Source organism: Manis pentadactyla, chromosome 14 (assembly GCF_030020395.1).
Source record: "Manis pentadactyla isolate mManPen7 chromosome 14, mManPen7.hap1, whole genome shotgun sequence".
Taxonomy (NCBI): Eukaryota; Metazoa; Chordata; class Mammalia; order Pholidota; family Manidae; genus Manis; species Manis pentadactyla.
The window spans coordinates 81,720,384-81,740,091 of record NC_080032.1 but is presented as its reverse complement, the minus strand read 5'-3'; the positions used below and the strand labels follow the sequence as shown (position 1 = coordinate 81,740,091).

At 39.8% G+C, this 19,708-nt stretch overlaps 1 protein-coding gene across 4 annotated transcripts in view; it reads right to left on the bottom strand.

Moving 5' to 3' along the window:
• Nucleotides 1-19,708, bottom strand: part of STK38L (serine/threonine kinase 38 like) — a 67,962-nt gene that overhangs the window by 20,243 nt on the left and 28,011 nt on the right. For 3 of the 4 annotated variants that reach the window (XM_036889372.2, XM_036889374.2, XM_036889378.2), the window contains 2 exons: nucleotides 4,345-4,489; nucleotides 683-734 (listed from right to left, as the gene is read on the bottom strand). In XM_036889372.2, coding sequence (XP_036745267.1) covers nucleotides 683-734; nucleotides 4,345-4,489 — 197 coding nt within the window. Of the gene's footprint in view, nucleotides 1-682; nucleotides 735-4,344; nucleotides 4,490-7,575; nucleotides 7,712-19,708 lie in introns of all 4 variants that reach the window. The other variant, XM_036889377.2, reaches the window with a different exon arrangement.

Here is a 19,708-nt window from a genome sequence, read left to right as displayed (position 1 = left end):
GAGTGCTCAAAAGAGTGACGTGATCAAATCTGTTTTTAGACAGGTAACTCTGATTGGCGTGTGCAGAAAAATTGGGGGAAGGAGTGGGGCCCAGCCTGGAGGAGGAAAGACCAGCTGTGGGCAGTTATTCTTCAGGTGAAATATACAGTAGTTTAAACAGGCTGGTGGCACTGCACTAGGGAGCTGGAGAATTTTAAGAAATATTTAGGAAAAACATGTGAGAAGGTTTGGCATTTGACTGTTTCATCTTGGAGCCCTCTTATCTTCTTTCACACACCCACAATCCTGTAGATACTGTTCACTAAAAAAAAAAGCTGCCTCTTTTTAAAGATATCCATCAGAGCAACAAAGTAAGAAACCCGTATTCAACAATGAGATGAACATTATCTAAGTTATAAAGTCATCTGATAGGAATAAATGCAAAAGTCACTGGGGTTGCCTTTGTACAGTAACCATTTTTTCCCCTAGCTTTGTTGAAATATAATTGACATACAACACTGTATCAATTTAAGGTGTACAAGTGATGGTCTGATGTACATAGATTGTGAAATGATTACAGTAAGGTTAACATATCCATTGCCTCACATTACCACTATTTTTTGTAGTAAGAACATGTAATGTCCACTCTTAGCAACTTTCAAGTACATAACACAGTACTGTTAACTGATCACACTCACATTACCTCTTCATCTGCTAATCCTTCTTCTTCCATGGCCACTTCTAATTTCTTCTGCCTTTTCAAAGAAAGATATTTTAAACTTTAAATACATTCCTAACTATTCCCATTTAAGAATTGTACATTTATTCATGTTTAACACTTCGGTTTGCTGTGCTAAAAAAAAAATATTTCAAGTTGATTCAAAATAATCATTAAGAATAATATTCTTCCTCAAAATATAAACCCAACCCAGATTTAGCTTTCTCATACCGGCCAGATAAAAAATTGACTTCTAAAGCCACCCAGTAAATTGTTAGCCAAAGTGACTAATGTTCTAATAAGAAAACTCTCTGTTATCTAATGTCAGACCACCAAAATCATAAACATTTATCAATGTGTATGTTAGAAGTATATAAAGCTAACTTACAGGGACTAAAAGTATAATTTTTAAGGTGGATGTCCCTGTTTGAATCCCGATTCCAACATTTAAATATAGCATGAGCTTGTCTAAGCCCTTCAGTTAAAGTCTAAAATTGATTTCCGAACCAATCAAGGAAAGATGTTCAATGCAATTGAGTGTATTGTATCCTATCATAATTCTTTGAAAATCAGAAAGTCATATACTTATATAAAAAATACTCCATGAACTACCAGGACATTTGCTTTTCTAGGGAGAGCCCAATTCATTACTTTAAATTTATTACTTTAAATAGCACCCTTGAAGCTAGTTAAGCTAATAAGCATTGCAGGAGTGGGGAGGAGGATGGTGGGGCCAGGACAGAGGAAATAACTAGTAACTAAAGATGGTTGATGCAGATTTCCAAGTGAGTATTAAGTGCTGTATTGCTATTGTATTGGTTTTTCCTAAAGATAAACCTGAGACATCTCTTCCTAATTAGTTTTGGAGTGTGTTGGAGTAAGACTAACTTCCCAGGGTTTAACCCACATGGGTATAAAGGTTGACTGAAACCATCATACAGTATGTCCAAAGGTAAGCTCTTTCTTAACCCATTATTAGGATCACTTCTCTTCACTTCTTACTGAAAACTGATAGCAAAGCACCCAGACTATTCATAAATCAGCACCCTAATGGAAAAGATGAGACCTAAGACATTTTCTGCACCCACTTCCTGTGTACTTGTAATAGGCACCTCTGTGCACGTCACACTGACGATCTTTTCTTCACCCCTTTTACCACTAAGCCCAGCCTTTGGAGTGTAATGAGCCCCTAATATCTATCAGTTCTGCACTCTGGGCCACTGCAGAGCTGCTTCTTGAATGAGTCTGAATTTCCTCCTTTGCAGGAAGAATCCCAAGTGTAAGCGGACCGTTAATCTGGGACGGAGTAGCAGCCCCTTTATTCCTGTCAGATCTCCAGCGCCCCCTTTCTTTAGTCCTTGCCAAGACCGACACTTCCTGAACTCATCCTCTGTCCTGGGGAGAGAGGCAGTAACTTCCATCCATTTCTGCTATATTTAAATGGGAAGGCCTATGATTTCTCTTGTACCTATTTTAAAAAACAGCCCTCCTCCAAAAATGCTCTGACATTTTGTTTTGATTGGTACTTTCTTTGGCTTATATGTTTATCCAACTAGTGACACCTTGAAGTATAGGCTTTTAGAAAACATGAGCTGGTTTAATATAACTTCCATGGCACTGCCAAGCTGAGACGGTTTTTGTTTTTTTGTTTTGTTTTTAAATAACAACAGATACTTTTATTCTTATTTTCCTGTTTGGAAATAGAGGGCAAAACTGGATTACCTTAATGTTTCACCAAGAAAAGACAATGAACCTCTAAAATTCCAATGAATAATTTAAAAAATATATACATATTTCTCATATATATATGACTTCATTAAATTTATATATCTATATATGACTTTCATTAAGTTTACAATTAGTATAATTACTTATATTTTTGGATTTATTTCTAATTTACTATGTGGTTTCTATTTGTACCTACTATTTGGTATTTCAGTTTTTCTTTTCCCCTTGCCTTCCTTTGAACTGATTTTTCCCCTCATTCCATTTTTTCCTTCCTTCTTTTATTCTTTTAATGGCTACCTTAGAAATTACAACATGTAAACTTAATTTGTCAAAATCTGGAATTAATCAGTCTTTATATCCCCTTCTCTTATGTTGTATTGCTACCCTTAAAGAAACAAAGACCTCTAAGAACACTTTAATTCTACTTACTTCCCTCCTGACTGATAGTCTACTGTTGGAAAACACTTTAATTCTATTTTTTTAAATGCATAAAACATTATTATTATTATTATTATTATTATTATTGCGGTTGCTTTTACTCAGTCAATTTTAGTTCAGCTTTACCCACACATTTCCACTTAGATCTTCCATTTGTGATCATTTTCTGTGTGCTCAAATGAACCTTCTGGAATTTCTGCTGATAGCAAACTTTTAGTTTGACTTGCCTTTGTTCCATTCTCTTCCCTCTCTTCCTTTAGGAACTTTGGTTATAGATAGGTTAGCTCTTCTCACCATTCCTCATGTTTTCTTAACTCTCCTTCATTTCTCTTACTCTCTTTCTCTAGGTTGACGTCTGAATAATTAAGTTTATTTTCTAGTTCCAATCTCTCTTCAGCTATGTCCAATCTGCAGTTAGACCTGTCCAAAATTAGGTTCAAACCTGATTCTTCTTTTCAAGTCCTATTTCACTAAGGTGCACCACTGTTTGCCCAGGCATGAAATTTCAGGGCCAGTATTAACTTAATTCTCTCACACTGTACATTTGGTCAATTACCACATTTTGCCAATCTTTCTTATCCATTAGATCTTCTTTCCTGGTGTTGTCACAGTAATTCAAGCCTAATTCAAGCCTCCTTTCCATTTGCTGGATGCCATCACTAGCCTTGCCTGTCTCCAACCCCCGTCCCACAGTCCATTCTATACATTCTATACATCACAAATGAAGTAGTCTTCTAGAGACACTCCTGCAATCCCTCAGTTCTTCTGCTCAGAAACCTTCAAGGTTGTCTGCTTCCACGAGAATGACTATGTCAACAGAACACCCAAGGCCCCCAGGAAGTGCGGAAATCCAGCCTGAGCTGAAGTGGACATTGCCTGGCCTCACACAGGTGAATTCTCCCGTCTCTGACATGCTTCCCCTGATCTTCTACCGCTTTCCCCTCCCGTTTTTGTGTGCAGAAGTAGTCCCCTTCCTCTGGAGCTCTGTTTAAACACCACTCCCATTTATGAAGCCCTTCCAACTGCCTTCATTTCCTCCCTTCTTTGCCCTTAGTATACTTTTCACTCTTTCATATAATATTTACATGCATTGTCTCCCTTACTGTAAGTTTCTTGAAGGCAAAATAACATGCCATTCATGTTTTTATTCTTCCATTCCCAGTTGTACACACACACTAGAAATGTTGTGGGATTATAGTCAATTTGTTCATAAAGAATGCTTCTAAAGGAAAGTATAGAGATACTTCATGATTTCATAGTTGGAGAAGTTTTGTTTAAAACATCAACTGACATGTGATATAAGAATGTGGGTGCATGGGACAAGAAACTATTCTACAAAAATTAACTGGGTACACTGGTGGTACCAGAAACTTCAAAACAGCATACACGGCCCCATGATATTTAAATTATGAATGCACAATGTACTTGCACTCCACTTGCAGCATTACTGCTTATTTCACTTTGACTAGTGTTTACTATACCTGGTTTCTCTCTCTTCATGCTGTAAAATTAGGTTGCTGTAAAAATTCTCCAACGTGAGCTTGGCCACAGTGACTCTTTCCCGGGTATGGTTGCTCATCGGAAAGGTGGCTGCAGTCCCTGCCGTCATTGCCATAGTAACAGAAGCTGAAACAACATATCAACACAAATTACTCTGGAGAAATAAACTTTCTATCCCTGTAACAAACACTGGAAATTATTTCATTTCTAGCAGGCAAAATTCTACCCTAACACATTAGAAGTCTTTCACATTATAAATAATACAATGCTAGTAAATTGAGAGAAAGTTGTACTATTCCCAAAGCAAGAGCAATGAACTCTGTGCAGCAACACACGGTGTAAACAGTGAAGAGGCACCGACGGCTGTCCACACTATATGAACATATTTATGTACAGAAGGTTGTATTCAATAAGCATTCAAAACAAGAAAGGTTCTATTTTGTTGTTTTACTGATTACTAAATAAGATCTGTAAGATTTTGTGAATATTTGTGTCCACAATAAATTTAAGTCCCCTAAGAGATAATGTAGTTTTAGTTAAATAGTAAGTAGCTTCTGCCATGTAAATTCTACAAAACGTGATGTGCTGCATCAACTATGCACACAAGCATCTTCTAAAGCAACTCTTATGGGTGTGTTGTAGAAAACTACTTTTAGAAACAAGGTCCTTTAGAAGGAGTCCCTGGCTGCCCTGTTTCATCCTGAATTCTATGTCATTTCAGATAGTACAACAACAAAGTCTAGTATACTCCTGCAGACTATGAGGTCCATTTCACTTTCAAATGACAATTAAATGCCTGTAGGAAAGCAGGCAGGAGACACAAATGTATGAACCGAGCCAGCTGATAAAAGGGAAATTTTGTGGCCTTAACATGACAGAGTGTATCTAGTTAGAGCCATTCAAGCGCTAGCTTTTAAAAACCACTGGGCTAGCCTAAGTACTAGGTTGAAGAAGATAACTGGGACAATTAGACAAGATAAGGAAGGTACCAACATGGCTGCTTCACAGGGGAACAGACTGGTGGGTGCCACAGGTGGGCACTGACCCTGTGAGTCCTGCCTGCCACAGCCTACATCTGGGCCAAAAACCCAGCATGATTCTGTACCCTGAAGAGGTTTCCACTCATCTGGATGGGGGTCAAACAGACCCCCCGAGAGAAGATCCAGATTGCCAGAGGGTGTGTCCAACGGTGCATTCTTAGCTAAAAGTATTCCCCAAACCTGACACCTACTCCCCAACACCCTCCTTTCCTTAATTCCATGAAGATACAGACCCTTGTATATGGACCTGAGCTGGACTGGACTCCAGGGATAATGGAATGAACAACAAAAAAACCTTTCTTGCTCTTCAGTGTCAAACAAGTGAAGTACAGGTTGAAGGTAAACATTTAACTGGCAAATTTGCAGTTCGACTGTTATCTTAGTGGGTTTATACATCAACATACTCAATGAGCCTCTACCTTAATGTCTAAAATGGATCTATTCTTTTAGCATTATAAACTTGTTCCTTTGCTGACTACTCTAAATTTTTTTATAATGAGAAGCTGATCACATCACTTGTTAAAATCATCCGTGTGTCTTCACTACCGACAGCAAGTCAAATTAGCTTAGCCTGATAAAGACAACTTACACACACTGAGTGCTGGTATGTATCAGGAATTTGGTGATGTTTTATTTACCGAGTTCTCCCTTTTCTCTCCCGAGGATATGATAGTGGCACTCCCTAGGCATGACTGCATTTCGTCCTCACAGCATCCCTAGAAAGAACTGAGGCTTAGAAGAGCCACACCCACAGTGAGCTGTGGATCAGGACTCGCAGTCCAAGTGCTGCCTCCCACCTGCCTTCCCAGCCGGAGCAGCATCCCTTCCTCACTGATCACTCTTCTCCCAACCCACGTGGTTGGTCTGTCATGCCTCAAGCCCTCGCATGACCTATCCCCGAATCAGTCAGGTCCTGCCCTCTCTTTGCAAGAATCCTACTGATCCTTCAAGGCCTAGTTTGGCTAAACTCTCACTGCGGCGGCTTCTCTAACACTCCCTAGCAGAAGAGAACTAACAGTCAGTATGCGTGCGTGCGTGTTTGCCAGCACAGGTACCCTTAGGTCTCTGGTACTGGTGCCCATCATTCCACTTGTCTTTCCCACTAAACTAGGAATGCCACAGGGCAAGCACTTGTCCTGATTCATTTGTGAGTTGTGAGTGTGCACAACAATTACACTGTATCTGATGCACAATATGAATTAATGATTGAGTCAACCTATCAAATGGTGCTGTGCACTTAGTACTGGCCGTTTAGTAAGAGTTGAAAGATGGGCAACAAGTAAAGTATTCTAAAGGTTGGCTAATAAACAGCTATGGAATAAGAAATTACTGAACCGAGGAGTCAGAAATGTAGACAGGATCCAGCCTCTGCAGGTTGATTGAATGGTCTTATTCAAATCACCACAACACGCTGAAGTCACTCTGCTTCCAGACTGGGATTATTGCTCAGCCTAGTTCGCAGGTGTAATCCATCTGAGACAATACACAGTGAAGCCACAGTGGCTTATACAAATGTAAGACACTATTTTAGGCACCTAGCTTAATTTTTTAAATGTATTAAATGCTTTAATGAGTACTGTTTTTAAAAAAATAAATATTAAAAATAAATGAAACTAGAGTTATCATGCCAAATGATTCTTAAGCACTAAGCTGACCTCTTGGGATGCTATTTAAGGCAAAGCTGCAAAACCATTTTTGGAAATCTCAGAATCACTGGCTTCATGTTCTGTGTTTTATAATCAGATGCATCGAAGTCAAAGAAGGAAAGCGGAACGAGAATATGGCATATGGCGGGCATCTCAAATCATGTTTGCTGACGGGGATTTGGGGATGGGGCAAGGGCAGGAGGTGGGGCGGGAGGCCCTGGAGGGGATGGACCAGAACTTGAGGAATTGAAATAAATTTAGGAAATCTAGATTATACTAACTTAAACAAGCTTCTTATTGCAACACTTCCCAGCATCATATCATGCTATCTGCATCCCAAACTCCCAAAAGGAGGGTAGGTATACAATTTGCAGTAGCATTCTAGGGAGCTTCCGTTAGGCATGTAAAATTTAAGTTTATAGATAATTCTCTTCCAACACTAGAAAAAAGTACCTGTTACTTCTTTTCAACAAACATTTAGGGAAAAAAAAGACAAGAACTCAGATGCTCCAACAAAGAGCAGTACCTTAGAATAGATTTTAGAGTGCTTCGTGATTTGTCCAGAAGATCTGCAGCTGAGAGAGAATTTCAAATTGGTCTGCCCATTCCTAGGAGGAGAAAAGGTCAAGACCCAAGTATAGTTGTCCAAGGCCTGTATTTTCCTTTCAAAAAGTAAATGGTGAAAAACAAAATCTTTTATAATTCCTCTTGAAAAAAAGCTCAAAGTAGAAACACATAAGTAATGCCCATAGAAGTCAGAAAGAAAGATGTGTGATGAGCGCAGAGGGCAGCCTGGGAGGGCAGTTGGCTGGCTGCCAAGGGGCTGCTAGAACAGGCTGCCCTGCTCCCACCTGCCGGCGGGCAAGGTCTGACCTTCAAGTGCCAGTGGCCCAGGGCAGTCAAATTCTAGAAGTCACTTTATCCTAACAAAGTTCACAAGAGACTGATATATAAGACATAATAGCAATTGACTGATTTACCCAATAAATTGAGCAACAAGAAACAGTGCCTCCCCCATCCTTGCAGGCAAGTCAGATGCAAAGCCTTCATTGGGATCAGAAGGCTGCTTGGTGAGCCTGGCATCAAAACAAGGAGCACTGCTATTCGATTTAACTGTTTAATGGCATCAGGACCTGGCGGAACCTTTAAAATAAGTGAATAAAGACTGGTTGATACCTTGCCTAGGGTACCTCCGCCCACTTTAAAGTAGCTGAAGGTGGACGGGACGAAACTCTGCTGTTGCCTGGGCTTTCCCAGAACGAGGCAAACCTGGGGGGCTAGAGGTGCAAAGAAGTATTACTGAGCAGAACTTTCGGGGAAGTTTTTGTGAGACATAAAAAATTGTTAGGGAATTCGAAACAATTCTAAATATAAATTGTTTGCATTAACAGTACAGAAATAAATATGAAGTTGGGTAAAAAAAAAGGAGTAAACAGAAGACAGATTTCTCTCATCATAAGATGTAACCAATTTAACTCCAAAACCCAGAAGTGGATATCAAGTAATGAAAAATAACTTCCAGATATATATATATATATATATATATATATATATATATAATTTAATCATGATTACTGCCATTTAATCTGAAACTGATAATTTAATCATGATTCTTTCCATTCTAGTCACACATACATGTAAGTTTAGGTATAAACTTTATATTTTGCTTAAAAACCAAATCAGAGCAAATCCTGTGTCTTTTCATCTTTGTGACTTAATTATTACAAGCACCTGGCAAAGTCCTGAGCACACAGTAGGCATCCTGTAAACAATGGTTAGTAACAATGTAAATTTAGTAGATTTTAAATTACATGTTTCATATACACTAATTTCCTTTGTCTTGAAAACTACAGACTCATTTAGTGTTATGTCAATCTTCAGAAACAAATCCTTCTTGAGAGATACAATTACAGAAAAGCCAAAGATCCCACCCTTACTCTCCATTAAATATCTTTTAGAGATTAGCTTTAAAATTAAGAAAAAATTATTTCCTTCTAACCAGACAAAAATAAGCTTTAAAAATTTCAAATTAAGCAGAACTAACAACAGGAGTCACCAAATTATTACAAAGAATGATCTAGATGACTGGCACTTATTATATTGCAAATGTATTCCTCTAAAGAATTTAACACTATTCTTTGTCATTCATTAAAGCCCTTTCTTTAGCCAGAAAAAGAGAACAGGATAGAATTTGCAAGTCTAGAATTCCTGGACTGATAAAAACAACACTAGGTTCCCTTGAATTTCCTGCTCACATGTCTTCTCCAGACTCCCCTATTCATTAATGGAGACACTACCAATAGTTAAGTCCAACATTCTTTCTTTATCAAGCCTGGGGAAAGGAGATAACAAATCTGGCACCGAGACCATCTATAAATAGAGGCAGTGTCTCCAACCATTTACCATCAAACTTCTAAAGAAGGAAAACAGAAGTGCTCTCTCTGACTGGTGAAACACACTATTTAGCTGGTGATTTCACCTTTGTTTTCACATACTACATTTGTCAGAGGGAAGAGAATCCTTAATGCCCCTGTATTGCCTTGGAGTAAAAGCCCTAAATTCGTCATCAACTGCAGCCGCAACGCCCTGGGCTATACCAGGTCCTCGGGTTGGAGAGGCAGATGCGGGGTCCCTAACGATAAAGCAGCCACAGCGTCTTTCTTTACGAGGAACAGTCCAAACAGCAGGAAATTCACCATCAGGTAGGAGTGGAAGTCCCAGACTAACTTTTTTATTATTTCCAACCAATATCACTGCAGACGTATACTATGTGCCAGCGCTGCACAAAGCGGTAAGAATACAAAGATTAATGAAGTAGTCCCTGTGCTTAGGAGTCCATAAGCTTAGGGGAACACAAAGGGAGAAGTCAGCTCTCCCAGGGGAAGTGCAGTTAAAGGTTTAAGAGAGGAGGAGATGCTCGAGCTGCGTCCTGGGATGGCTGGGGAGGTAGGAGTTCGCCATTCAGCTGGACAGGGCAGAGGAGGGAGGGGCGGGCGGGCACATGCGGGTGTAGAGGATGGCCTGAGGACATGTGGTCAAACAGCAAAAGATGAAGGTGAGAAGACAGGACTGACAATAAAACACCTTTTCTGCCACGCTAAGAAACATCCAGAGCCTCACTGGGAGTCATTCAAGGCTTTTAAGTGAAGAACAGAAAACAAGTAACCTTTATCTGGTGCCTACCCACTACCAAGAACTCTTCTAAGAATGTTACGTATTTTAATGCATTTAAACCTCCCGACCACCCCTAAAATCTTATCTGATTGCATCTTGGATAGATTATGACAGTGTAGGGAGGGTGGCAAAAGGCTGGAGGAGATCAGAATGGAGGAGGGCAAATCAGTTTGGGGGCTCAGTTATAATCACGGGTTACAACCTGGTGGCCTGCAGCCATGTTTTTGGTTTTGCCTTGCACTGATTAAGAATTGGAAGATTTCATATAAAAAAATCCAGATTCCCGGTTCCTCTTTAAAAATCAGGTCTGTCAAATAGGAGCCCACACTCCCCCCTGGAGACGGACAGCCGGACCGGGGAGGCAGCAGCCCCTTGCAGCACAGCGTCCGCCCAGAGCCCACGGCCTCTGCTGCCTCGGGCCCGGCGTCCTCCGCCTGCCTGCTTTCGGCTACCGTTTGAGATTACGATTCTTGGTTTAATACAGAATAATGAGGGCCTTCTTTAAGAGAGTGGTGGAGGAGAGTAAAAGAAGGGCTCAGATGCTCAGCAGGAAAGACTGAAAAGCGTAATTATCTCTGGGTTTCAGACTTGGATGTCTAGGTGGGTGGTGATGGCATCAGTGAGAAGAGGAAGGCGAGGAAGAGCTGACTTGGTGAGGAAAGTAAGTTCAAGGCCAATCCTGAGTTTTTTAACCACACTCAGGATCTGCACCAAGAAGTGGAGATAATACACGCCAACCTCACAGGGTTTCTGTGATGCCTCAGTGGTGGCAGAGCACCGTGATGAATGGCCAGCCTGCCTCGGGCTGACTTTTGGCCGAGACACTTGCTGTGTGACTTTAGGCAAACTACTTAAACTTTCTGTGCTTCAGTTTCCTGCTGACTAAAATAAAGATAACGATGGCCATCATGCATACACGCTTATTGTGTTTATGCAAGACTTACAAGAATTGCTAAAATGAATATCTGTAAAGGACTGAGAACAGTCTGGCACAGAGAATGTCATGGAAGCATTTGATAAATCAATAAATAGGTGAGAAAATATTTTAAAACCATCTCCTGGCTCATATTAAATGTGCAAAAAATGATTAATCTTCTTACCTTCCCACCCCATCTTCAAGCTCAGGCCTCCGTCTTGGGCTGCTGTTCCCGTAAGTTAGTTTGTAAATTTAGTCTCTAATGGATATCCCTTCTCTCTCCTAATCTTAAAACCTACTTGAGTTGACAGATTAGACCGCTTTTAATAGAAAGAGGGGAGAATTGTATCAAAAACTACATAGCAGTTTCCTAAACAGAAAGACTTGAAGGAACAAAAAGCCCTTGGAGGAAGGCTCACTCAAGTCAGCAGTGATCTGGGGGCAGAAGGAACCATTTTTCTCACAAGGTGGAGCAATTCTCATGGAGGCACAGAATCCAGTTTACTTATAATCTGTGGACTGTGTTTAGTGTCAAGAGCTTTTGTTTCCATTTTTAATTAGTTACCATGACTCTCCACTGGGTGTGTGCCCTGTTCTCCATCCAGTTCAGAGGAATGGACTCAGTTGTCTTTGCTTTCCTTGTGAGTCAAAAGTCTGGTGGTGGTGGCGCAGTGATGCTCAAGTTAATGTTATTAAATTTGAAAAACTCTTGTTTTCAGAACTGTTTTACAAAGAGACATGTTTCCTGCTGACCAAAATGTAGTTCAGTGGATGCACTCCCAGGAGCTTATCTGGCTATAGTAATATTGCTCAGGGCAGACCACTCTGTTGATGAGTATGTTGATACAAATAATTATTAAAATTCCCTCTGAACATTGTATTTTTTAACTTGCCATGGAGAAAGGGAAGTGTTTATGAATCAGATGTGAACAATTAGCAGTTAAATACGCTAAACAAAGCAGTAATTTTATCTAAACACTGGCCTGTTTACAAAGCTTAATATTTAGGCAAGGTAGCACCCCATTTTTCTCAAAAATAATCAGAAAGAAGCCATCTATTCTTATAACATAAAATTCACATAATTGAGATTTTCTAATGCTGTATCCCTACTTGGCAATGCATTAGATGCTCAGCTCAATCTACAGAGTCACAATTAACTTAAGAAAAAATCCTCAGCTGAAATGCCAATTTCAGGTATTTATAACTTAGCACTACAATAGGGGAAAAAAATACTGACTTTTAGATAGTAGTGGCACCCCTAAAAGAACTTTAAGTCAGTTTCTATTAGAGCACAAACAAGCACACACAGGAACACACTCACTTTATTAGGCTAAAAAAGGAAAATAAAATCACAACTTGCAATGTGACACGTGGGGCCCAGAGGGAGGGAGGGCTGGTGAGGGAGGGCCCGAGTGGGGACTCACGGCTCTCCCTACAGGAGCAACTATTCAGAGGTAAACAAAACCACCAAAATAACATGGGAAAAAACAAGAATTATTTTTAGACTATAAATGTAGATGATATATCTATTTCATTCATATTTTATTTATATATAGAATTTATAGAAATTTATAGAACTTAGGGATGTGAATTTACTAGCTGAGGGAAATTTTTGGAGAGTGAGAGAATGAGAGATTACAATGACCTAGAGAATTCTGAGCTACCAGAGTCGCTTAGCCCGTGGCTCTGAACTGAGGGCCTGCAGGAGATGAACAAGAAGGTATCCACGCACCCAAAGCAACTGTCCCTACCTTTACCTTGTCAGACGTGCTTCCATCTACTTCCTACATATTGACAACATGAGTTTTTTGTATTTTTTACTTCTGTTACATAGAATATGGGTCAGTGAAAATATGACAAATTATTTTTATATGACAATTTGAAGTTTAAAATTTATGCTTTAAATGTTACTTTTAAAGATACACATTTAGAAATGGAAAAATAATCCTGTTCACAAAAGCAGCAAGGAGAAGGAAATGGAGAAGAGCATTCATAAAATACCTAAGAATAACTAATCCAAAAAAAAAAGTTGGTCTTTTTATGAGGAAATAGATAATCATAGACGGTGGAAGGAAGGGAAGAATTATTCAATTAATGGTGTTAAAACAACTGGTTATTGTCAGATATTCGTTTTACTCTAAAGGGCAAATAAATTTCAAATGGTTCAAAATCATGAACATAAAAACTAAGGAAAAAGGAAATAAAAAGAAAAATAAAGCCTCAAAAAAATTACAAGATAATATAGATGAAAGCAGCCTTGATCTAGGAGGAAACCCTCCTGGTCCTGTCTATCACGAGCCGCCTTTCTCATATACCGCCTGTGCTTGTTTTTTTCCCCCGAGCTTTATAGAGATAAAGAACTTAAGCTATACATTTGATATATGTATACATAGTGAAATGGTTACCGCAGTAAGGTTAGTTAACACCCATCACCTCATATACAATTACAATTATTTTGTGTGGTGAGAATTTTTCAGATTTACTCTCCTACCAACTTTCAAATATACAACACAGTATTGTTAACTACAGTCACTATGCTGCACATTACACTCCTAGAACTTACAACTAGAAGTTTGTACACTTTGACCACCTTCACCCACTCCCCCCTAAGGTACCCCCTCCCTCTCCTGGCCTGTGGCAACCACCAGTCTGCTCTGTTTCTATGAGTTTGATTTTTGTAGATTCTGCATGTAAGTAAGACCATACAGTATTTTTCTTTCTCTGACTTACTTCACTTAGCAAGATGCCTCCAAAGATCCATCCTTGTAAAGGGCAAGATTTTTATGGCTGATTAATATTCCATTATACATACAGTTGACCCTTGAACAACACAGATTTGAATTGCACAGGTCCATTTATATGTGGATTATTTTCAATAAATACTGTATAGTACTGTAAATGTATTTTCTCTTCACTATAATTTTCTTGACTCTTTTCTCTAAGTTACTTTACTGCAAGAATACAGTATATAATGCATGTTACACAAAAATGCATTAATCAATTGTTTTTATATGACGATTTAAAATTTAAAATAATTAAAATTATTTTCTTTTCAATTGTATATTATTGGTAAGGTTTCTGATCAATAGTAGGCTATCAGTAGTTAAGTTTTTGGGGAGTCAAGAGTTGTATATGGATTTTCAACTGCACAGGGATCAGTTCCCTAACTCCCACATCAACTGTACCACATTTTCTTTATCTATTCACCCACACGTAGTCATTGAGGTTGCTTCCATGACTTGGCTCTTCTAAGTAATGCTGCAATGAACATGGGGTGCAGCTACTCTATGAGATAGTGATTTCATTTCCTTTGGATATTCAGAAATAGAACTGCTGGACCTTTGACAGTCCCATTTGTAATTTTTTGAGGAACCTCCATACTGTTTTGCATAGCAGCTGTACCGATTTATAGTCCCACTCACAGTGTACAGGAGTTCCACTTCTCCATATCCTTGCTAACACTTCTTATCTCTTGTCCTTTTGATAATACCCATTCAGGTGTGAAGTGATACCTTATTGTGGTTTTGATTTGCATTTCCCTAATGATTAGTGTGATACTGAGCAACTTTTCACATGCCAACTGGCTATTTGAATATCTTCTTTGGAAAAATGTTTATTTAGGCTCTTTGCCCATTTTTTACTTGGATTAATTGGGTTTTTTGCTATTGAGCTGAATGACTTCCTTGCATTAACCTCTCGTCCTGGGCTTTTCTTTGTTGGGAGATATTACTTATTCAGTCCTCCTTACTTTCTCTTGGTCTGTTCAGATTTTCTATTTCTTCAGGATTTGGTCTTGGTGGGTTGCATGTTTGTAGCAATTTATTCATTTCTCCTAAGGTTGTCCAAATTATTGGCATATAATTGTTCATAGTAGTCTCTTGCGATCTGTATGTTTCTGTAGTACAATTGTAACATCTCCCTTTTTGCTTACAATTTATTTGGATGCTTACTGTTTTCTTCTTGGTTAGTCTTAAGGTTTCTCTATTTTCTTTTCAAAGAACAAACTCTTAGTTTTGTTAAACTTTCCTATTGTTTTTCTACTCCCTATTTTATTCATTTATTCTCTGAACTTTATTATTTCCCTCTTTCAGCTAACTTTGGGTTAGTTTCTTCTTCTCTTTCTAGTTCCTTGGATATAAAGTGGGGTCGTTTATTTGAGATCATTCTCTTTTCTTAATGTATGCATTTATCACTATAAACTTTTGGCCTTAGAACTGCCTTTTCTGCATCCTATAAGTTCTGGTATGTTGTGTTTCCTTTTCCATTTGTTTCATATTTTTTTAAATTTCTCTTTTTATTTCTTTTTTGACCCACTGGCTATTCATAGGTGTGTTAATTTTCATGTATTTGTTTTTCCAGTTTCCACCTGTGATTGATTTCTAGTTTCATACCACTGTGTAGTCAGAAAGGTATTTGATATAATTCCCATCTTCTTGAATTTGTTAAGACTTGTGTTGTGGCCTAAAACATGATTCCTTCTAGAAAGTTCATATGCACTTGAGAACAATGTGTTCTGCTATTGGAATGAAATGTTTTGTCTGTTAGGTCTATTTGATCTGTATCATTATTGTAACCTGCTGTTTGCTTATTGATTCTGTATGAATGATCTATCCATTACTGAGGGGGTAATAAAGACCCAAATATTATTGTGTAATTATTTATTTCCCCTTTTTAGTTCTCTTAGTATTTGCTTTATGTATTAGGTGCTCTGATCAGGGTGCATAATTATTTATAATTGTTAGATCTTCCTGATGGATTGACCCTTTTATCATAATTATCTTCTTTTTCTTTCTTGACCATTTTTAGCTTAAAGTCTATTTTGCCTGATGTAAGCTGAGCTACCCCTTCTTTCTTTTGGTTACTATTTAATTGAAAAGACTTTTTCCATCCCATTCAGTCTCAGTCTACATGTGCCCTAAAGCTAAAATGAGTCTCTTGTAGGCAGCATATTATTGGATTTTGTGTTTTTAATCATTCAGTCATTCTCTGTGTTTTGATTGGAGAATTTAATTCATTTTCATTTAGGTAATTAATGATAGGTAAGGATTTAATATTGTCATTTTGTTGTTTTCTGTTTTGAAGATCCTTTGCTCTTTGCTTCCTTTCTTGCTGTTTTATTTCGTGAATGAAAAGTTTTTCATGGCAGTACACTTTGACTCCTTTATCATAATCTTTCGTGTGTTCACTACAGGGTTTCCGTTATGGTTATCATGAGGCTTACATAAAATATCCTATATTTATAACATTCAATTTTAAGCTGGGAACAACTTTAATAGCATACAAAAACTTTATACTTTTACTTCTTTCCCCCTCACATTTTAAGCTACTGGTGTTATGATTTCTTTTTTCTATTGTGTATCCAGTAACAAATTATTGCAGTTATGCCTATTTTTAATACATCTGTTTTTCAACTTCCAAACTAGAGCTATAAATTACATACAACCATTACAATATTAAAGAATGTGACTTGGACTGTATATTTACCATTACTGGTGAGTTTTACACATTCATAGGCTTTTACATTCTTAATTAGCATCCTTTTATTTCTGCTTGAAGACCACCCTTTAGCACTTCCTGTTAGGTCTAAGGGTCGTGAACTCCCTTAGCTTTTGTTTGTTCAGGAATGTCTTTCTCTCTCATTTGTGAAGGACAGCTTTACTGGGTAGAATGTTCTTGATTGACAGTTTTTCTTTCAGTATTTTGAAAAGATTGTTTCACTCTCTCCAGGACTGCAAAGTTTCTGTTGATAAATCTGCTTATGTTCTTATGAGAGTGCCCTTTTATGTGACAAGTTGCTTTCCTCTCGATGCTTTCAAAATTCTTTTTCTTTGACCTTTGATAATGTAATTATAATGTGTCTCAGTACATACCTTTATGGGTCAATCTATTTGGGCTCAGTTGCATTTCTTGAATCTGGATGTGCGCCTCTCCCCAAGTCTGGGGGGTTTTCAACTATTTTGCTATAAATAGGCTTTCTGTCCCTTTTTCTTTCTCTTTTGGGACTTCCATAATGCATATTTGTATCACTTGATCGTGACTCATAAGTCTATAAGCTTTCTTCACTAATTCATTCTTATTTCTTTTTGCTCCTATGACTAGACAATTTCAAATGGCCTGTTCTCCAGTTCACCGAATTTTTTCTACTTAGTTAAGTCTGTTGTTGAAGCTCTCACTTGAATTCTTCACTTTAGCCATTGCATTCCTCAATTTGAAGATTTCTATTTAAGAGTTTCTATCAAAAATCTTTGTTGAAACTTTCATTTTATTCATGTACTATATCCTAATTTCATTTACTTGTCTGTGTTTTCTTATAGTTCACTGAACTTCTTTAATAGGATTATTCTGAATTCTTTTGTCAGATGGTTCATGGAATCCCATTACTTTAGGGTCAGTGATCAGAATTTTATTAGTTTCCTTTGGTGGTGTCATGTTTACCTGATTCCTTGTGTTCCCTGATTCTGTGCTGGTATCTGCACATTTAGGTAAATGGTCTTGTCTTCCAGACTTTACAAGTTCCCTTCAGCAGTCAGTTCAGACCACGGCCAGGATCCAGGTGAGCTGGCAGTGTCTTCAGGCAGTGCTCTTGGGTCTTGTGTTGGGTGAGGCTGCTGCCCATGCTCTGAAGTCAGGGTGGATGCTGCTGGCTGGGCTCTGCAGTGAGGCGAGGCTGCGGGCTCCGCATTCAAGCAGGGCCGGCAGGAGGGCTCCCTGATCAGGTGGAGCTGCTGCCTGTGCCCATGGTTAGGTAGGTTGACTAGCTGGGTTCTGCAATCACCTCTGATTACATAAGGTCACAGTCTGTGCTCCCTAGCAGGATGGAACCACTGGATTACCCCATGCCTGGGCCTAGCTACGGCCTGTGCCCTGCAATTGCTCCTGGTTGGGTGGGGTCTCAGGCTGTGGTTGCTGGCTAGATGGTGCTGCTGGCTGGACTCCACATTAAGGCCCTGGCAGAGCTGCACAACTGGACAGGGCCTCTGATGTTCTGCAATTAGGCAGGGCTACAGGCTGTGCCCTCAAGTTTGGCAGGGTCTTAAATGGGCTTCACAATCAGGTAGGCTATGCGCTGTGCTCTGTTAGACAAGGTCACTGGCTGGGTTCTCTGGCTGAGGACCCCCAGCCGTATCCTGCAGTTGGATGGGCTCAAGACAGTGCTGTGCAGATGGGCAGGGTCACTGTCTGGGCTCCCTCTCAGGTGGGACTTCAGGCTGTGCTCCACAATTGGAAAGGGTCATTTGCTGAGCTTCCTGCCTGGGGGAGGCCGTAAGCTGGGTTTAATAATTAGGCAGGGCCATAGGCTGTGCTTTGCTACAGGGCAGGGCTGTAGGGCAGGTTCCACAGCTGGACAGGAATATGGGCTTGGCTCCAAGGGTGCCCAGGCTCACTGCTCAGGGTGCCTGGTCATGCAGGGCCAGAGGCTGTACTTCACAGCACACAACAGGGCTGCTGCCCTGACTCCTTGTCCAAGCAGGGCTGTGGGACGGGCTCTGCAGCTGCACGGGTTCTTCTGCCAGGCCTCCTGGGCAGGCAGGACAGGAGGCTAATCTCCGCAGTCAGGCAGCGTTGGGAATGTGCTTCCCTGCCCAAATAAGGCCACAGAACAGGCTCCACAGCTGGTATGGCTTGTTAGCTGGGGACCCAAATCAGGCAGAGCTGCCAACCATGCACTATGGCCAGACAGGGCCACCAGCTGGGCACTGCAGATGGCAGAGCAGGGCTGGGCTCTCTGCTGAGGCACCACTGTATGCCAAAGTGTGGTCTGCCAAGATCTGAGCTCTGGTTGCTGTAAACCAAGGCCACTTTTTCTGATGCCCAGTGGTCAAGCCCCGCAGACTTTTCCAGTGATCCTTGTGAGTTGAGACCCATGTGGGCCACAGCACCGTGGGGCTGGATGTCCACCTTGCCCTCTCTTTCTCTCACTGGAAAAGCTCTAAGTCTAGGGGGCTCCCTCGGTGCAGTGCTGTGCTACCCTGAGGGCGGGGTGTTGTGGTCAGAGTGCAGCCACTCCTCTTAACCTTCCATGTGGTCCTGCTCAGCCTCTGCAGCACAGGGGGTTGCTTCAGCCTGAGGCCTGGGTTCTGGGCTCTTACAACGACGTCTTATCTGCAGACAGTTGCTAGTAAGTTTTTGTGTGAGGGGGACTGAGATTGTGAATGACCTGTGTCCCATGTTGATTCTGTTACCCCTGTGCTTATGCAGCTGGAAGGGACGTTTGGGACTGGCAGGGGCTGTGGTAATTTCTACCAAGAACCTTGAAGGTTTTTAAAAATCTTTTGACATAACAATTTCACCTTTAGGAATCTAAGATAAGAAAATAATCAAAATTGCAGCAAAGATTTATGGAGTCTTTTTAATCAAAGCCTTATTTAAAATAGCAAACACAAAAAATGTTTAGGTGAAATGGTGATGGAATGAAAATAGCATAAAATACTACAGAAATAATGCTGAAGAGAATTTTCCAAACAAATTTAACAACATGTGAAATAATGTTAAGTAAACAGGATACAAAATGAACACAACACTGTGCACAGGGAGGGGGGGTTGTAAATTATGGTGTGAAATTATGGAT